Genomic DNA, 15572 nt, shown 5'->3' on the forward strand with positions numbered 1-15572 from the left:
GGACGTTCTTGTTTATTCAAATTCGAAGGGAGCTCCTTTCAAGTCCCGTACTGACTTACACTGTTTACTAAGCCATAATTAGTGCCTGACTTGTTATTCCTTTGCCTTTGATTACATGCACATTCGTAATTTATGTTGCGGATATGAGTCATGAGGAGTAAAACTGACACTATAAATCGTTTTGAAAAGAGATGCCAAAGAACATTTCCAACCAGAATAATGAAGCAACATTGGGTTTGACAGAAACAAGAGTTCTCCTAAGTGTTCATGGCTGTGTCCTTCTATTTTGGCGCGAAAAAAAGTTACTTGGACACAGATGAATACATTACAGAGACATCCTGTTTCATGTGACCACACATTTCTGCAGAGGAATAAGGGAATAGTCATCAATTAATGTGTGGTTCACAATCTGAACTACATGTTTTTTTCCACTCTTCTCTTTTGAATCCATTGCTGAACAAAGCACAAAGAATACTCTTGAACGTTAATTTGTCACATACGTAATCACAGTACTTCTGTTTTCTTAGAGTAGGATCTTTTATAAATAGAGTTTAATTGTGACTATATTAGATGCCTTGTTTGTTATCATTTGAAAGGATTACTTTTTTTTTTTTTTTTTTTTTTTTTACATTTTTAGCTTTTACAACTATTTTAAAGCAAAAACAGCATGCGCCATGATCCGGCTGCTTATTCACACAGACTCGGAGGTGTTTGTCATTTTAGGAAACGCATCAACTTCTTTTGTGCCAAGAATAATAGGATAAACATTACCATACATGTCTTCAACTTAGTGTAAATATGAAGCTAGAGCCAACAGGGGGTTAGCTAACATTAGCATAAAGACTAGAAGCAGGCACATGAGTTCAAAAAGCCCCAAAAACAAATTTGAGTGTATTTTATTAACAATGTATTTTGTTTTTTTTAATCCATGAAAACAAAAAGTAAAAAGGACACATTTTGGTAATACAGGAAGTTAGCCTATGTGATGTACAGACATTTGAACCTGTGTCAAAGAAATACTGGAACCCCCCTCATTCCTCGACTTGTTTGTTGTTAAACTTTTGTACAGAAACTAGACATGACCTTTTGATCAGTAAAGTTAAGGGTGGTTTTCAAACATTGGAGAAAAGGTAGTCATTTTAGCCTTAATGCTTATGTAAGGTAAAGGCTTGGTAACTTGGTAAAAGTAGCAGGCTACCGATATTTAACTCTCACGCTTGTCAAGACAGCTAATAAGCTTATCAGCATTTGTCACACATCCACAATGTACTGCAGATCAATAATTCATTACAGATAACAGATATTGGGGTTTGTAAATGAATCGATGTGTCATTCTCAAGGCAGCTCACCAACTGAGTCACAGGCAAGCATAGGACGCGAAACAGCCTCGGTTGCTTCCATTCTTGTTGGTCCCATTTAAATGTGTGGTGCATGTAAGGGTCCCAGTTTTGGAGGTTAAAATCACGGTCACCCCATTGAAAGGTCAAGATTCTTTTAACTACCTATTTGATCATACCTGTTCTTAACCCAAACAGCGCCGCCATCCTTCCAATAGTCTGCCCATTAACATGAGGCCTGAACTTGCCACAGAGTGCCAGTGTGAACGGCCCTGTCACCACAGAGGCTGTAACTGAAGTCTTCCAACAACTCTGCCCACCACACACTGAACCCTCACATTTTAAACAGCCCCGTGGGGCAATGAAAATGCATGTTCATCCCACAGAAACCAAACTCCTGCACAGTCAGAGGTTGGAACAGAAAAGGTGACATCCTTGGCTCTGGTGAGGGGACCACACTCAGGCCTGTACAACATCGAATACCTGACTACCAACAGACTGGGGATGGTCGATTGCTGCTGCAGTGTGGTCCTCTGAGAACCGCTGCACGTTAAAGAAGTGAAAGCCCTTTTTGTGAACGTGTTAAGCTTCTCTGTCTATGACTTACACCACCAAAATGGCACAGAGGCTCGGAAGATTTATGGAAGAATTGCTGGCTGTACGGATGTTTGCTGAAAGACATCTGCAGTTGGGGGAGAGTCCGTGAGAGTGACTCATTAGCCCTCAAAAGATCAGTTGGTGTCAACCAGCAAATCAACAGACAGGATGTGGAGCTGTTTTCTTTGAAAATAAGCACCATGACTAACTTTGCCCCATGCAGGACAGTTCAACAACCCCATAACTAAGTCGGCTCCGAAGTGCCCTTTTGATTTAAAGCTTAACAGACACTTGTTTAAGATGGATGATCATTTGCAGAGATCTGGGGAGACTCACTGAGCTGCAGACAGCTGCAGTTTAATAGTCTTAAACCTACAGTGGAGAGATATTTCATTTAGCTGTAAGACAAAAGCGAGTGCTGGGATTGTGAAAATGAGATTTATTTTAATGAGTTCCTTTTCGTGGCAGAAAGAGGTCAACTTACTCACCGATTGAATCCCAAAGATAACAAAGGAAAATTGGAGCCATTCAAAGTGTGCCTCCTGAATTTTTTCCCCAGATATTTAGTCTGTTAAATACATCTATTAGTGGCCAAAGACTCAGATGGTTTTCATTGTTCTTGTGGCTGGCATGGAAAGCTTGTTTGTTCTAGACTCAAACCTTGAAACCCCCTTATCATATGGATCTGAAGACGTATGACCTCAGAACAGTGAAGAGTCAGCATTAGTCACTGAACCAGAGGTCCCACTAACCGTCTACAGTATGACTATTAACTGTATTTATTCTGGATATACGGTTTCACTTATTGTGATAAATGACATGAGTCACGGAGGTCTGACTCTGTTTAAGGCTTCATGACCGCCTGGGGGGACAGAGCCGAAGGAGTGATTGCCCTGACTACTCCAGTTATTACACGTAGTTAAAACAGTGAAAAACAGAAAGGCCTCCCAGTCTAAACCTGCTCAAGAGAGGCAGGAGCCGAAGAGCCACCAAGGACAACAGAAAGAACCACAGAAATGTTTAATATCTAGTCCAGTGGAAAATTAAAAGCATTTTACCACCAGGTCTTGCCTTTAGCTCATAAAGCAGCTAATGATAGATTTTCTCTCTTTTAGAAAAAGTGCAATTAAGATACAGTCCTCCTCTCTGTTTTGTACATTTTGAAAGTGTTAATTTGTCAGTTCAAGAGGTGTTTTTCAAACTTTGGGCAGAATAAAGTTAGCTGTAGAACCGTTTTTTAGCCTTTATGCTAACGTAAGCTTCATGTTGTAGTTTTCAGTTCAGTTTTTTCATAGACTGGAATATTAATGGACACAGTCTGTGTGATGTCACCCTCTCTGAAGTCCATATCCATAGTGGTTGCCATATTGGAAATTTGAATCTATAAAACATTTGGTCAACCTTACAACAGGCAGAGAGCTGGAGCTAAGGCTGGCCTTGAGCCTCCAGACAAACTGCTACAGAAGCTTACAGTCAAGACTGTCACGCCCCTAATTGTGGATAACCCGTACCCTTTATAAAATCAAAACAGGTGAGTTTAAAAGTCATCCCCCATACAGTGTGTGCTGATGTCATGACATGAATCATTCGGACCAAAATAATTTATTTTGCCAAGTTGAAACATGTTAATTTCTGCTGTCAAACATACATTTTACTATGGGGTGTGTATGGGATGACCGGGTCATTTGGAGCCAGCCTCAAGTGGACACTGAAGGAACTGCAGTTTTTTGCACCTCCACTTCGACTTCTTTATCTCTTACAGGTTGCCTTTTGGTATTTATACAGATAGTTTTGTGATGCAAAGAGGAAATTGTTGTTGGATATTAGTTGTTTCAAACATTAGGCATAGCAGGGCTAGCTGTTTTGTTTCCCTCTTTAAACTAATAAGCTAGCTGCCTGTTGGCTCTGTAAAATAAGCGTACATGAGATTGCCATAATATTTGATCTATTCATACCACTTTCAGCATAACAAAACAGCACTAACAATTCAAATACCATCAGTGGAAGGACTCCAGATCTTAATATAAGGTAAAGACTGTTTGATTTTTTTAGAGCGATATTTAGGACAAGATGCTTCAAGCTAAACAGAGCGAACACCAAAGAATAGATAAAGTTCTGAGCCCTGCTGTACCTTTAAACCACAGAACAGGAAATATGCTGCCTGAACTCTTCATATAGCCTTAGTTCACATGTTGCACTAAAGTAACTGCAGATGTGAGTGACTTATCAATGAAGCAGGAATTCCAGTGGTTAAAATGGGATGTGATTATTTTTTTGTTTTAATGACAGCTTTCTCCAATTTTGCCAAAACAACTCAGATGCTGGCAGCTGGTTTTGTGTTGGAAGAAGGTCTGGATCATTAAAACTGGGATTTCTGAAGTGGAGAGAAAGTAAATCCCCTTTACATCAGCTTTTTAGAGATTAAGTTGTGAGCTCAATAGAAATGACCGTCTGAGATAAACTGGAGCCTTAAAGTGGGAAGAAGTGGGATTTCTTTGTTACAAATCTATTGTTTGTTTCTTGGCCAAAATTATTGCCATTGACTTACATATCCATGGATGGTACAGCCAGGTTTTATGAGTTCTGGCTGCAGTGAGATCACAGCATAATACCAGCTCTAATTTTATTTTGGGAATAAACAAGACTAGTTTTGAAAAGTAGGCCTAATAAGCAACACATCTGTGAATTTGACATTGAACTCACATGAAAACACATGTTGACTCAAAAGGAACTTGTTAATTTGTTAATGTTTTGGTATTAAATGGCTCCGTACTATTGGAATGTGTGTTGACATTTTTATAAAGCATGACAAACCTCCAGTGGTTTATATCCTATTTTAACTTAGCACCATGTTGGTGGTCTGGGCTTTGCAGAGCTTACTTTAGCCTACCACCTACTGGTGGGAAGTTTTACTACTACACAGTGGAAGATATCAGGACAGACAGGACAGGACAGTATTTGTTTGTTTTTTTCACTTTTATACACATATAACTCTCGCTGATAAATTTGCTCTAATTTAGGTTACATAAAGAAAAGAAGACCACATTATTTATCATATTCTACATATTTAAAGAGATATAGCCTACAGTCCAACTAAGATGAAAATACATGTTTGGGAAGAAATTAACATCTATCTTTTTGTGTTACGTTTTTTTTTTTTTTTTACAAAGATTGTATTACAGTCTGTGATTCAAATGTACATTTTCTTACTTGTAGTCTTTTACATCAGCTAATGTTATTCACCTTTTTCTTAGAAATGTTATTTAATCAATCAAGGATTATTAACGTATTGTTCTGAAGAATTAAATAATATACTTCTCGTGCTATTGGCATTTATTTAAACGTATCTAGGCTATTTATTATTCGCGTCGATGAAAACCAGTTTGCTTCAATAAAGTTTATTGACAAAACGAGAAGAAAAAAAACTCCATGTCGCCGGATGATGACGTCCCAGTAGTCCCAGTTATGAACGCAATGGCTGCTAATGCTAGCGAGCTTGAGGTTGCAAAGAAAAATTTGACTGATGCAATCGGTGATAATGTCAAGCAGTAAGTTAATTGATAAAAGCTGGCATGCTCTTTGTTTGTTTTGGTTCATTTGTCTTATTTCTTGGTGTGACGCGGGAGTGTTAAAGCCATGTTGCCACTAGCTCGCAATGCAAACTAGCAGCTCGCTATCACTGCGCACAATGTAACAACAATGTAACAACAATAAGTCAATGTGTTTACAATTATTCCGCCTTGATGTGTGTTCTCGGGAGGAGAGTAAAAAACGTGGACAAACATTTAAACATCCTTTTATTAGAGCTGCACCTCCGAGTTTAAACATCTTAAGACAAGAAGTGATGAATGTTTTAGTCAATAGCAAACATTGTTTATCTAATAAACCATGTTGTGTTGATCCTCTGTGTCTGTGGTCTCTCCATGCAGTTACTGGGCTAACTTAAAGCTCTGGTTCAAACAGAAGATCAGTAAGGAGGAGTTTGACGTTGAGGCACGTCGTCTGTTGGCACAGGATAATGGTTAGTATCAAAACAAAATCACACTTTCTTACTTTTATTTTCTGTGTCCACATCTATTTATGCACATGTGTGGTAGGATGCATATCTGTATATACACTTTGTAATGGGATAGTTACTTCAACGTTTAAGAACATAATTATTCCTTTATTTTCATTCACCCAGTATTTTTTAATCTATATTTATTTTGTTCATCCCTAGCACTCATCATCACATCTGTGAACTTTTCCTCACTCAACCATACACCATAACAAATCTAAACAATAACTCCCAACAGGAACCCTTGTTATGTTTGTCAACGTATTGCCTTTTGTGTTTTCTTGTTTGTTTGTATGTCACTCGATTGTCATTCTATTTCACCCATTCAAAACTACATTGTTCATTTTAAATTGTGGCCATCTGAAAAAAGTGTTGCTTATTTTTTTATTTCCCTCCTTCTTTCTCTACAGTCCATGTTCACAATGATTTCCTGCTGGCCATTCTCACACGCTGCCAGATCATTGTCTCCACACCAGGTATGTTTCGATTCAATTCTTTGTATACTCTGTTTATTAGATGTGGGGGAAAAAAATCGATTTATGTAAAAATCGAGTTTCTTCTCTTCTAAGATTTGAAATCGATTCATAACTTCCAAAAATCGATTTATATATAATTTTAGTTTTTTTGTTTTTGGGCGAATCAGTGCTAAGGCTAGATCTTTAACTCAGTGGAATGACAAATGGAGCAACAACAAATTCAGCCAGTCTCACAGATGACTGGAGTAGATCCTGAAGTATGTACTAATTCATAAATAGAGTTTGAATCCATTGATCAATGAATCCAGAATCGTTTCCCCAAGAATCAAAATCGAATGGTGAGACACCCAAAGATTTTCAGCCCTTTTATTTAGAGCTAGTTCAGTGGGGAGATAGTCAGAAATCAGGGAGAGAGAGAGAGTGGGGAATGACATGCAAGAAAGGAGCTACAGGTCAGACCTGAACCCGGGCCGCCTGAAGGGAGGACCACAGCCTCAACACATGGGTTGCGCGCATTAACTACTTGACTACCGGCGCCCTGCAATTGAGTGAACATCTATCTGTGTAGTACACACTCGTATGATTGGTCAAATCTGAAGTAAAAAGAATAATGGACTCTAGCTTCCAGAAGTAAGAATACACTCAACGTTTGTGGGTGGCTGTGGTTCAGTGGTTGAGTCGGTTGTCTCTCAACTGGAAAGTCGGGGGGTTCTAACCCTAACCACTAGGCTACCGACGCCACCCTAGCATGTGAACTTGTATTAATGTTAAAGCAATTTTTTTATCTGAACTTGTACTGTCATATTCTGTATTATTTCATTTATTTAGCTGTGCTTGTTTGTTATGTTTATGTTATTATCTAACGTATCGTGCAGTGTACATTTCACAGACTCCATCAGAGTCCATCAGATGTGTTAACAGAATTTTTTGGCAAAGGACGAAATGCATTTATAATTGTGATCAAATGCTCCATCGCCTGTAAAGTGTATAACGTGACAAAGGGGAACTTTGGTTTTAAATGGCAACTTTTTTTTATTATTTCTTTGATAAATCTTCATTATGTGTTCCTTTGCTGTCCACTAGAGGGCACTGGTCCATTACAGTGGCAAGGCGGCTCTGCTTCAAAGCCTGGCAAACCAAAAGGAAAGAAAAAATGTTCCTCCAGACAGAAATTTGATGTAAGTACTCACACTCTTTGTTCTTACTGGGTATTTTACAGTCTGCTGACATTTTTAGTTACATTTCCAAATAATGGCTGACTGCTGATACTTTTAAAGTTCAGTGGGATCTACTGAATTACCAGATGCTGGAACAAGTGATTGTGCATCTTGTTTGGTCCCTCAGCATCGTTTTCAGCCTCAGAACCCTCTGAGCGCTGCACAGCCTTTCAGCCCTCGAGAAATGGGTGGAGGAGGAGGAGGAGTTGGTGAGGAGGAGGAGCTGCGTCTCAGTGCCCACACTCTGCTGCTGCCCACACGGGGTCAGCTGGAGGCTCGCATGATGGTGACGGCCTTTGAGCTGGGTCTGGATAACATCACAGACGACTCTGTCAGCACCATGATCCATGCTGTTGAGGTTTGTTTACACAGTCCACCAGCAGCAGTGTGTAGAGTCAACTCTATGAACACAGCCTACATCTCACATTACAAATGAGCCTTTATATGCTCTGTATGGAATAAGATGCACACTGTCAGAGAATCAGAGTATAAATGATTGTTGTCCCAGTCTGTCAATTCACATTGTGACACACAGGAAGACATACACGCACACACAGTGCTGCGCTCCCCTGCTGGCTCCGCTTAAACTGCCTTTGTAACGCCTCTGTTACCAACTCCTAAGGCGTTACAGACACATTACGCCTCCGCAACATTCAGATTGAAGGCGAAACATCACAGGGGCGTAAATATCGTGCCTTGAATCGGCAGTGTTAATAGGGCTAAAGACACATTCATAAAAGATATTGATAAAGGAAAACACATTTTGTGGATTTACAACCTTCAAACATGTTTACTGCAATAAAAAAGACAACCAACAGCTGGTCAATGGACTTAAGCTTTTCTAGCAATTTTCTAGCTTAGACAACTCAAAGCCCTTTTACACCCCCAGGTCACACCTAGACATTCACACACTGATGGTAGAGGTTTCTTTGTAAAGTGTCAATTAGTATTAACCAATCCCATTCATACACATTCATACGCCCCCGAAAAGCAGCAAATTGGGGTTAAGTGTCCAGAGACACATTGGACATGTGGCTGCAGGACCTGGGGATCGAACCCCGACCTTCAGCCACAAACGTTAAATGTATTCTTACTTCTGGAATCTAGCGTTCATTGTTAATTTCCCGTTTGATTTGATCTATCATATGAGTGTGTACTACACAGATAGATTAAATACATTCAATTTAGGGGCGTCGATAGCCATGTGTGTAGGCTGTGGTCCACCAGGCGGGCAGCCTGGGTTCTGGTTTGACCTCTGGCTCCTTTCCTGCATGTCATTTCCCCTCTCTCTCTCTGAAAGGCCTGAAATCATCACACCTGAGAAGACAGAAGCTAAAAAAACGATTCTGTGTTTTTACTAACTTCATGACTTTGAATCGTCCAGCTGCTAAATGAAATTAAATATTTTCCTAAAGATAATATGTGTATAAAAAAAAAACAGAATAAAAAAGAAGGTACTGTAGTGCTGCAGGGACATCGTGTTCCTTTTCTTCAGATAGAAGGAACCAAGTTTGCTTAGTTCTGAGACTAACAAATGTCACATCACTATCACTTTAAGTTTTTAAGGGTCTCTCTCTCGCTCGCTCTCTCTCTCTCTCTCTCTCTCCCTGATTTCTAACTCTGTCCACTGTCCCATCTGTAAAATAAAAGCATAAAAAAGCCAAAAAATACTCCTTTTAAAAAAAGGAAATTCATTTAATTCTAACTGATAATGTCCCTTTAAAATGAATAATTTTATAACCAAATGCAGTGTGCTTAAGTCTTTATAAGCAGCATCCATACAAAAGTAAAAAATGAATTTGGAGATTTATTTTGGACCCTTCACTAAAGCTTCTGCAGACAAGTGCGTAACTGCCAATCTACCATCATATCTGCTTATTGAGTTTACTCAGGAGATCGGGGTTGGTTTTACTTCCTGCTCTTGATTTATTCCAGCATCACCTTAAAGACGTCCTGACGGCCGTCATCATGAGGAGGAAGGCGTATCGCTTAAGAGATGGTCGTTTCCCTTATGCCTTTGGCAATGACGTCACGCCGCAGCCTTATCTGAAGAACAGCCTGGCTGCGTACCACAGTGTCACTGAATGGTAGGAACAACTGCATTTGCTCTCGCTAGCTGATGCACATTATGCAGAGTTGTTAACCTTGTTTCTCAATATAATAATGTGTACAGTTAGCCATTGATTACGCTGCTATAATTAGAGAGTAGTAGTGATACTGATTACACCTTCACTCCATATTGATTGAACTTTCTTTTACTTTCAGTCCCCCTCCCAGCGCGTCCCTCCCCGCCGGCCCACCTCCTCAGGTGTCACCTGATGAGGCCGAGCAACAAGCTGTTCACTTACTAGCTTGTTCCGCGGACATGCTCCCTGCACCCCTCCCTCCAATCAGCATGTTTGATCTTCTGGAAGCTTTACAGGTAAGAAAGTTGTGCTCATGTAGTTCCCTGTTGTCAGAACCTTCTCTAACCTTTCCACCCACCAGTGCTCTGTTACTTATCTGGTCACTGTGGCAAGTTAGCCAAGCCCCGTATGTCTAGCACTTAAGTGTTTGAAAACACACAAAATGAAACAATGAATTCTTGACATTTCATGTGGTAAGAAAATACAGATTTTAAATAATAAAGGGGTCCTGTGGATCTCCCAAGAATTACTCGATTAACTACATTGTGTTAAAGTATTCAAATTTGGTGAACTTGGTCGTGAACTCCTTGTAAAAGGTCCTTTCATTTTGTACCTTGTTATCAGCTGTATGCGTTGATTTTAAGATGTTTTCTGTACTAGCATTACACTCAAGATTCATCCTCATCGTTGGTGTGTTTGATGAAAGGGACCAGTCAGTGGATTATCTGTGTCCTATAATCTGAACAAATTTGCTCTTTCCTTTAGCAATGATATAAAAATGTGTGTCTTGTGTTGATGGTCGGGCAAAGCAAGGTATTTGAGAGGATGACTAAGGTTTGGGTTTAATGTGAGAGGTGGTTTTCACATTGTGTTGGGACTTGAGGGGAATCCAATTGATCAAGACTGAAATCATGTCTCTAGCTAGACTCTTCTCCTCGGCCCGGCCCCCCAGTGGTGGCACGAACGTCCGAACTCCAGTAACAGCTCTGATGATGACTACCTGTCCTTACTTGGCCACTTCAGTTTGTATGTGCTTTAATATCTTTGTGAAATACTTGTGTGACGTAGGTTCACCACAAAGTGATGCCCTCCCACACCATGTACGCTCTGAACATGGAACGCATCCTCGCGAGGCTCTGGCACCCCAGCCATGAAGAATTGGAGCAGGACCACGTACACCGTCAGCGCCTCACTGCCAAAGAGGGCGTCCTCGTCAGCTGAGAACCACTGACACAGGACTGGATGTGAGATGTGGATATCATGAGGAATCGCACATAAGAAAATACACAGGTGGAAAATAATGGTTTAGAAAAACAATATGTTCTATAATAAGGGGAAAATCCGCTCCGCATAGTATGAAAAAGATAAACATAAGTGGAGTGAGATGAAACAAAACAGCTGGGCAGAGGACACAGAATGGGCAGTTAGCTTCAGCCAATAGATGACAAAATGTAGCTCTCCGGCTACTTTATTTTTCTTTGTTCTACCAGCCATTTTGGCATTTACCTAATCATCATTTGGAGCTTCATTATAAATATGAAAAGTGTTTAAAGTGAGGCTATATGAGCACCACAACTGTTAGAGAACACCAGGAACATTGAGCCTCTAATCCTGAAAACTATTGAGTACATGATCCAGGTCACAACGTATTTCAACATTCCTAAGAGCCCAGACTGTGACACACAGGTGTGTTCATGTCTCCTGGCTGATAAGTCTTCCCTGCGTCAAAATCATTTCCTTTGTCTTTTTTCTGTGGCACACACTGCAGCTGCCATTACTAAGTACTCTCCGTGCAGTATTCAACATATTATTACTTTGTGCCTACAGTGAAGACCACCCTGCTCACTCATATGTGGTATTACGCAGCGTCAGATTGAAATATTGTAAAAATCGATCCATTGAAGACGCAACATGCGATTTGAAGACACACGTAAGAAATCCCTTTGGATACTTACGGTATGCATTTGTTACTTGGTAATATTAAGTTTTAACTATGTGGTGGTTTGAAACCTGCAGTGTTGTATTGATAAAAGCAAACTGGCATCTACTAGGATGATTTAGTTCTATTCATAGATCTATTCATATGTTGTTGTTGGTTATTTTTCTGACATTAACAATTATCCCATAATCCTTCACTGCAGGTTGAGGGTCAGAACAGCCAAAAAAAAAGCAAGCTGGCTTGCATAATGAAAATGGGAGTGGCATGTAGTCGGACGTCCTCAGATTTCTCACATACTAAATGACATCTATATTTATCGGGACATACTAAAGGGCTTTCTGACATAATTATTCAAATGGCAGTGATCACAGCCGTAATGTTAGGGGTAGCCTTCATGACGTCACCTCACTCACTGCGCCAAAGAATATTGACAAAGATGGCAATTGTCCAGTCTTTACAGGTCCGGCATGATTTTCAATCAAACTTGTCTACGCAGGATCCTAGAAGAGGTCCAATCAAGCACTAAGTGAAAACACCTGTGTCGTTTTACTGTGGCTGTGTTGGTCTTTAAAATCTGTCCAACAGCTGCATCAAGCCCCTCATGAACAGGCCTATAAACTATCTCCCAACGCATTCCTCGAACATTCACTGGTGCTGCTGAAAGTTTATCATGTTATCTGTCAGTGTTGGAGGTCCACAATGTTTGTACATAAGCTGACTTTTGTTTTGTCTCGGTGCACTTGAAGATCTGTTTACCATTTTTGCATTTTTGTTGATCCACACAATCCAGTCAAGGAGGAACTGTAGATTTTTTTTCTTCTCTTTTTTTTTTTTAAACAAAGCTTGTTTGTAATTTATAAAACTAACAGTTCAGAAAATAAAGTATTTTTGTACATGTTCACTAGCTGTTTGAATTTATTGTTTCAATCAAAATGCACTACTCCTTACAGTTAAAGGATCATGTATTATTTACATTTTACTCATGTTCTATGGCCAAAATAGTGCATTGCATTGTTGCATTTCTTCAGTGCCATACAGGAGACTTCATACACTCAGTCAACACAGAAAACATTGTCTAATTTACCTAATAACACTTGTATCATAGACGGTGGAAAAAAGCTGCATTCGCTTTAAATTGTTTAAATATTTCTTCTTTCCCCCCAAACAGTTCCCTACAGATAATGAAGAGATTTGCTAATGCCCTTATAGATTTCTTGTAGGAGTCACCAGCTGCAGTGGGAGGACGGTGATTCACTCACTAACACACCCGTCCCAGGGCGCTCTCAGGACCCCGTTCCATATATGGCTGTCTGCGGCTAACTTCCGACAACTCACCGACCAATCAGCGGCCGCGTAGAGTCACCAGCCATTACACGCGTCCCACACCGCACTGGTGACTCAATATCCCGTCCGCCCCAGTTCCTTTAACAACAAAACACCTTAGGTACAGCACAGTAAGGCTGCATTAAGTATTTAGAAAAGTACACACACGTAACTGCGTGTCCAACATTTTATTTCGTCATATTTACAGTTCTGAAGTGCTCAAAATACAGCGTACAAATATTATTACAAAGTGTTATTTCGGGTCTAACAGAGTTATCATAAACTCGTATGAACAAAGGGGTTAAGAAAATAAGGCAGGGTTTTTTTTTTTCAGTAAACGCTACACACACCTGAAAGAGTCTTTGCTTTAAGGTGTTAAACATGTTTTTTTTTTGTTTTTTTTTACATTGTTAGTGTTACTCTGTACAAACTGTAAAGTCGCTGGTGGGACTCAGTGCTCGACTCAAGTCTATATGCAGCTTGAAATAGAGGGCCTCCTTCACAGTTTCTGCCCGATGCAATTTGATCCCATCAACTGACTGTCTAAAAGGACTGCACCAAATGTAATACATTTAAACGACGAAATTGTGAGAGATTGCAAATGCTATTTTTTTTTTTTACTTAATACAAATTTGACCTCTTAGTTTTATATGAAGAGAAAAAAAAAAAGGAGTCAAAAATGCCAGAGATGTCCCAAATGCCACACTAGAGGGAGCACATGTTCCCTGTGAGCGTCCTTTTTCTGAAGTTTGGTGGTGAATGTCCTTTATATTGACCAATGAGTCTCAGTCACTCCATCGTGGCAATTTTATAAGCTTAGTGGACACAGTCTTGGTGGATAATATTGTGGAAAAAAATTGAAATGATATGGCTGAACGGCCCCACTTTCAGCTGCATTTGGTCCCCAAAGAAACGTCCCTTGTTCCCCCCCCCCCCCCCCCCCCCCCCCTCCCCCCCTCCCTTTTCAGTCTAGAAAGCTTGAAGCTGCTGCGTCAAAATGAGCTGGCAGCCGCTGTTAACGTGGTCCATGACCTTTTGCTTGAGCAGAGCCAGCTCGTCCCGCAGCACGTTGGCGGAGGAAACTAACTCAGTGTTTTGGTTCTTCAGGTTTTTGACCCTGTCCTCCAGCCGGGAGATCCTCTCCAGTTTCCTTTTCCGGCATTTGGACGCGGCCACCCTGTTCCTCATGCGCTTCCTCTCCGCTTTGATGCGCTCCTGGTTCTCCATGTCGATGGGGGACAATGGTGGGGTATCTCCGGACATCTCGGGGACTGTCTGCGGCTCTTCTTTGAGCGCGTGGAGCCGCTGGTGGTCCATGTGGCTGTGGGACGGCTGCGGGGCGGATGGGTAGCTGATGGGTGGGTGCCTCTCGCTGGCAGGTGCAGACGCAGAGCCCACCGCCCGGCTGTAAGTGCCCAAGTTTGTATACTCGGGCGGGTCCGAGCGCACCGTGCAGCTGTAGGGAATCCCGCCGCTCTCCGACGCAGCAGAGCCGGATGCCATGCTGCTGGTGGTCGCGCCGGGCTGTGCGTCAGGGTGCACGGCTGGAGGCTGCTGGTGGTAGTGGAGCTCAGCCAGAGCCCTCACGAACCCTTCCGCGAACCCTTCCTGCTCGTCCGTGATGTTCTTGGGACAGACGAACTGGGTCGGGGTGGGGGTCGTGAGTCCGGTACAAGACTGGATGATGAGTCTCTCCAGCTCCGGCGAGGCCAGCTTCAGCAGTCCCACATCAGGGGACGTGAGGATGTCCAGGGCCTTGGCGCTCAGCTGGGGTTTGAAGTTCTTCGGGTCGTTCAGATTTAGAGTCATGCTCTGTTTGAGGGTTTTGGGGTTGAAGCCGTACACCGCGACCGTCCCGTCATGCTGGGAGTTTGAGGCGTTCACGGCTTCCTCGTAGAAGGTCGCTTCCATTTTCTTGGACATAAAGTTTTTGTCGCCCTTTTTCATTAAATAAAAGTGTCCAAAGTCGCCTGTTTACATTCGTCCTGTGACTCTTTATCTCTCGACTGTCTTGTGATCGAGTCCGCCTATTGTTGAAGTTCAACTCACTTGACAACTTCGCGTCCCGAGAAAACTTTTCTCTTCTCTCTTCCGCGCGATAATAAACAAACACCGCAGTTCCCTCCTTCGTGAAATCTCCCTGTTTCCACACCTGAGGTGTCCTCTTTGATTTCCTCTCCTCCTTAAAAAACTACAAACACAGCCTGAACGGGATAATACTTTCTATCACTTCCAACGTGGAGACGAACTTTATCCACCTCTAAGCTGCTGCTCCACTGAAAATAACAATGATGTCATTTCTACGACCTCCGATTGGCTGGAGATGATTTGGTGGGCGGGGGTTGTCTAATGACATGCAGGTTGCTCTGACAACTAGCCATATCCCCGCCCCCCCGCGATGGCTTATGGGATTAGGTAATGCAGACAGTGGAGCAATGTACTCTGGGATTACGTAGTGTTTTTGAATATTTAGTTACCCGCTCAATTATTAGTTACCCAT

The 15572-nt window shown here is 41.5% G+C and overlaps 2 protein-coding genes across 2 annotated transcripts; one reads left to right on the plus strand and one right to left on the minus strand.

Annotated features, from left to right (window-relative positions):
• Nucleotides 1–5333: 5333 nt before the first annotated feature.
• Nucleotides 5334–12650, plus strand: tada1 (transcriptional adaptor 1). Its single transcript, XM_061044267.1, has 8 exons — nt 5334–5482; nt 5864–5955; nt 6402–6467; nt 7551–7645; nt 7812–8042; nt 9620–9771; nt 9950–10106; nt 10879–12650. Exons 1-8 carry the CDS (start codon nt 5364–5366, stop codon nt 11029–11031), a joined length of 1065 nt encoding a protein of 354 aa, XP_060900250.1. The 5' UTR covers nt 5334–5363; the 3' UTR covers nt 11032–12650.
• A 595-nt stretch (nt 12651–13245) lies between these two features.
• LOC132978912 (transcription factor Jun-like) lies at nt 13246–15349 on the minus strand. The gene has a single exon (XM_061044268.1). The coding sequence runs from the start codon at nt 15017–15019 to the stop codon at nt 14042–14044; it is 978 nt and encodes a 325-aa protein (XP_060900251.1). The 5' UTR covers nt 15020–15349; the 3' UTR covers nt 13246–14041.
• Nucleotides 15350–15572: the final 223 nt, after the last annotated feature.

This window comes from Labrus mixtus, chromosome 8 (assembly GCF_963584025.1).
Source record: "Labrus mixtus chromosome 8, fLabMix1.1, whole genome shotgun sequence".
Classification (NCBI taxonomy): domain Eukaryota; kingdom Metazoa; phylum Chordata; class Actinopteri; order Labriformes; family Labridae; genus Labrus; species Labrus mixtus.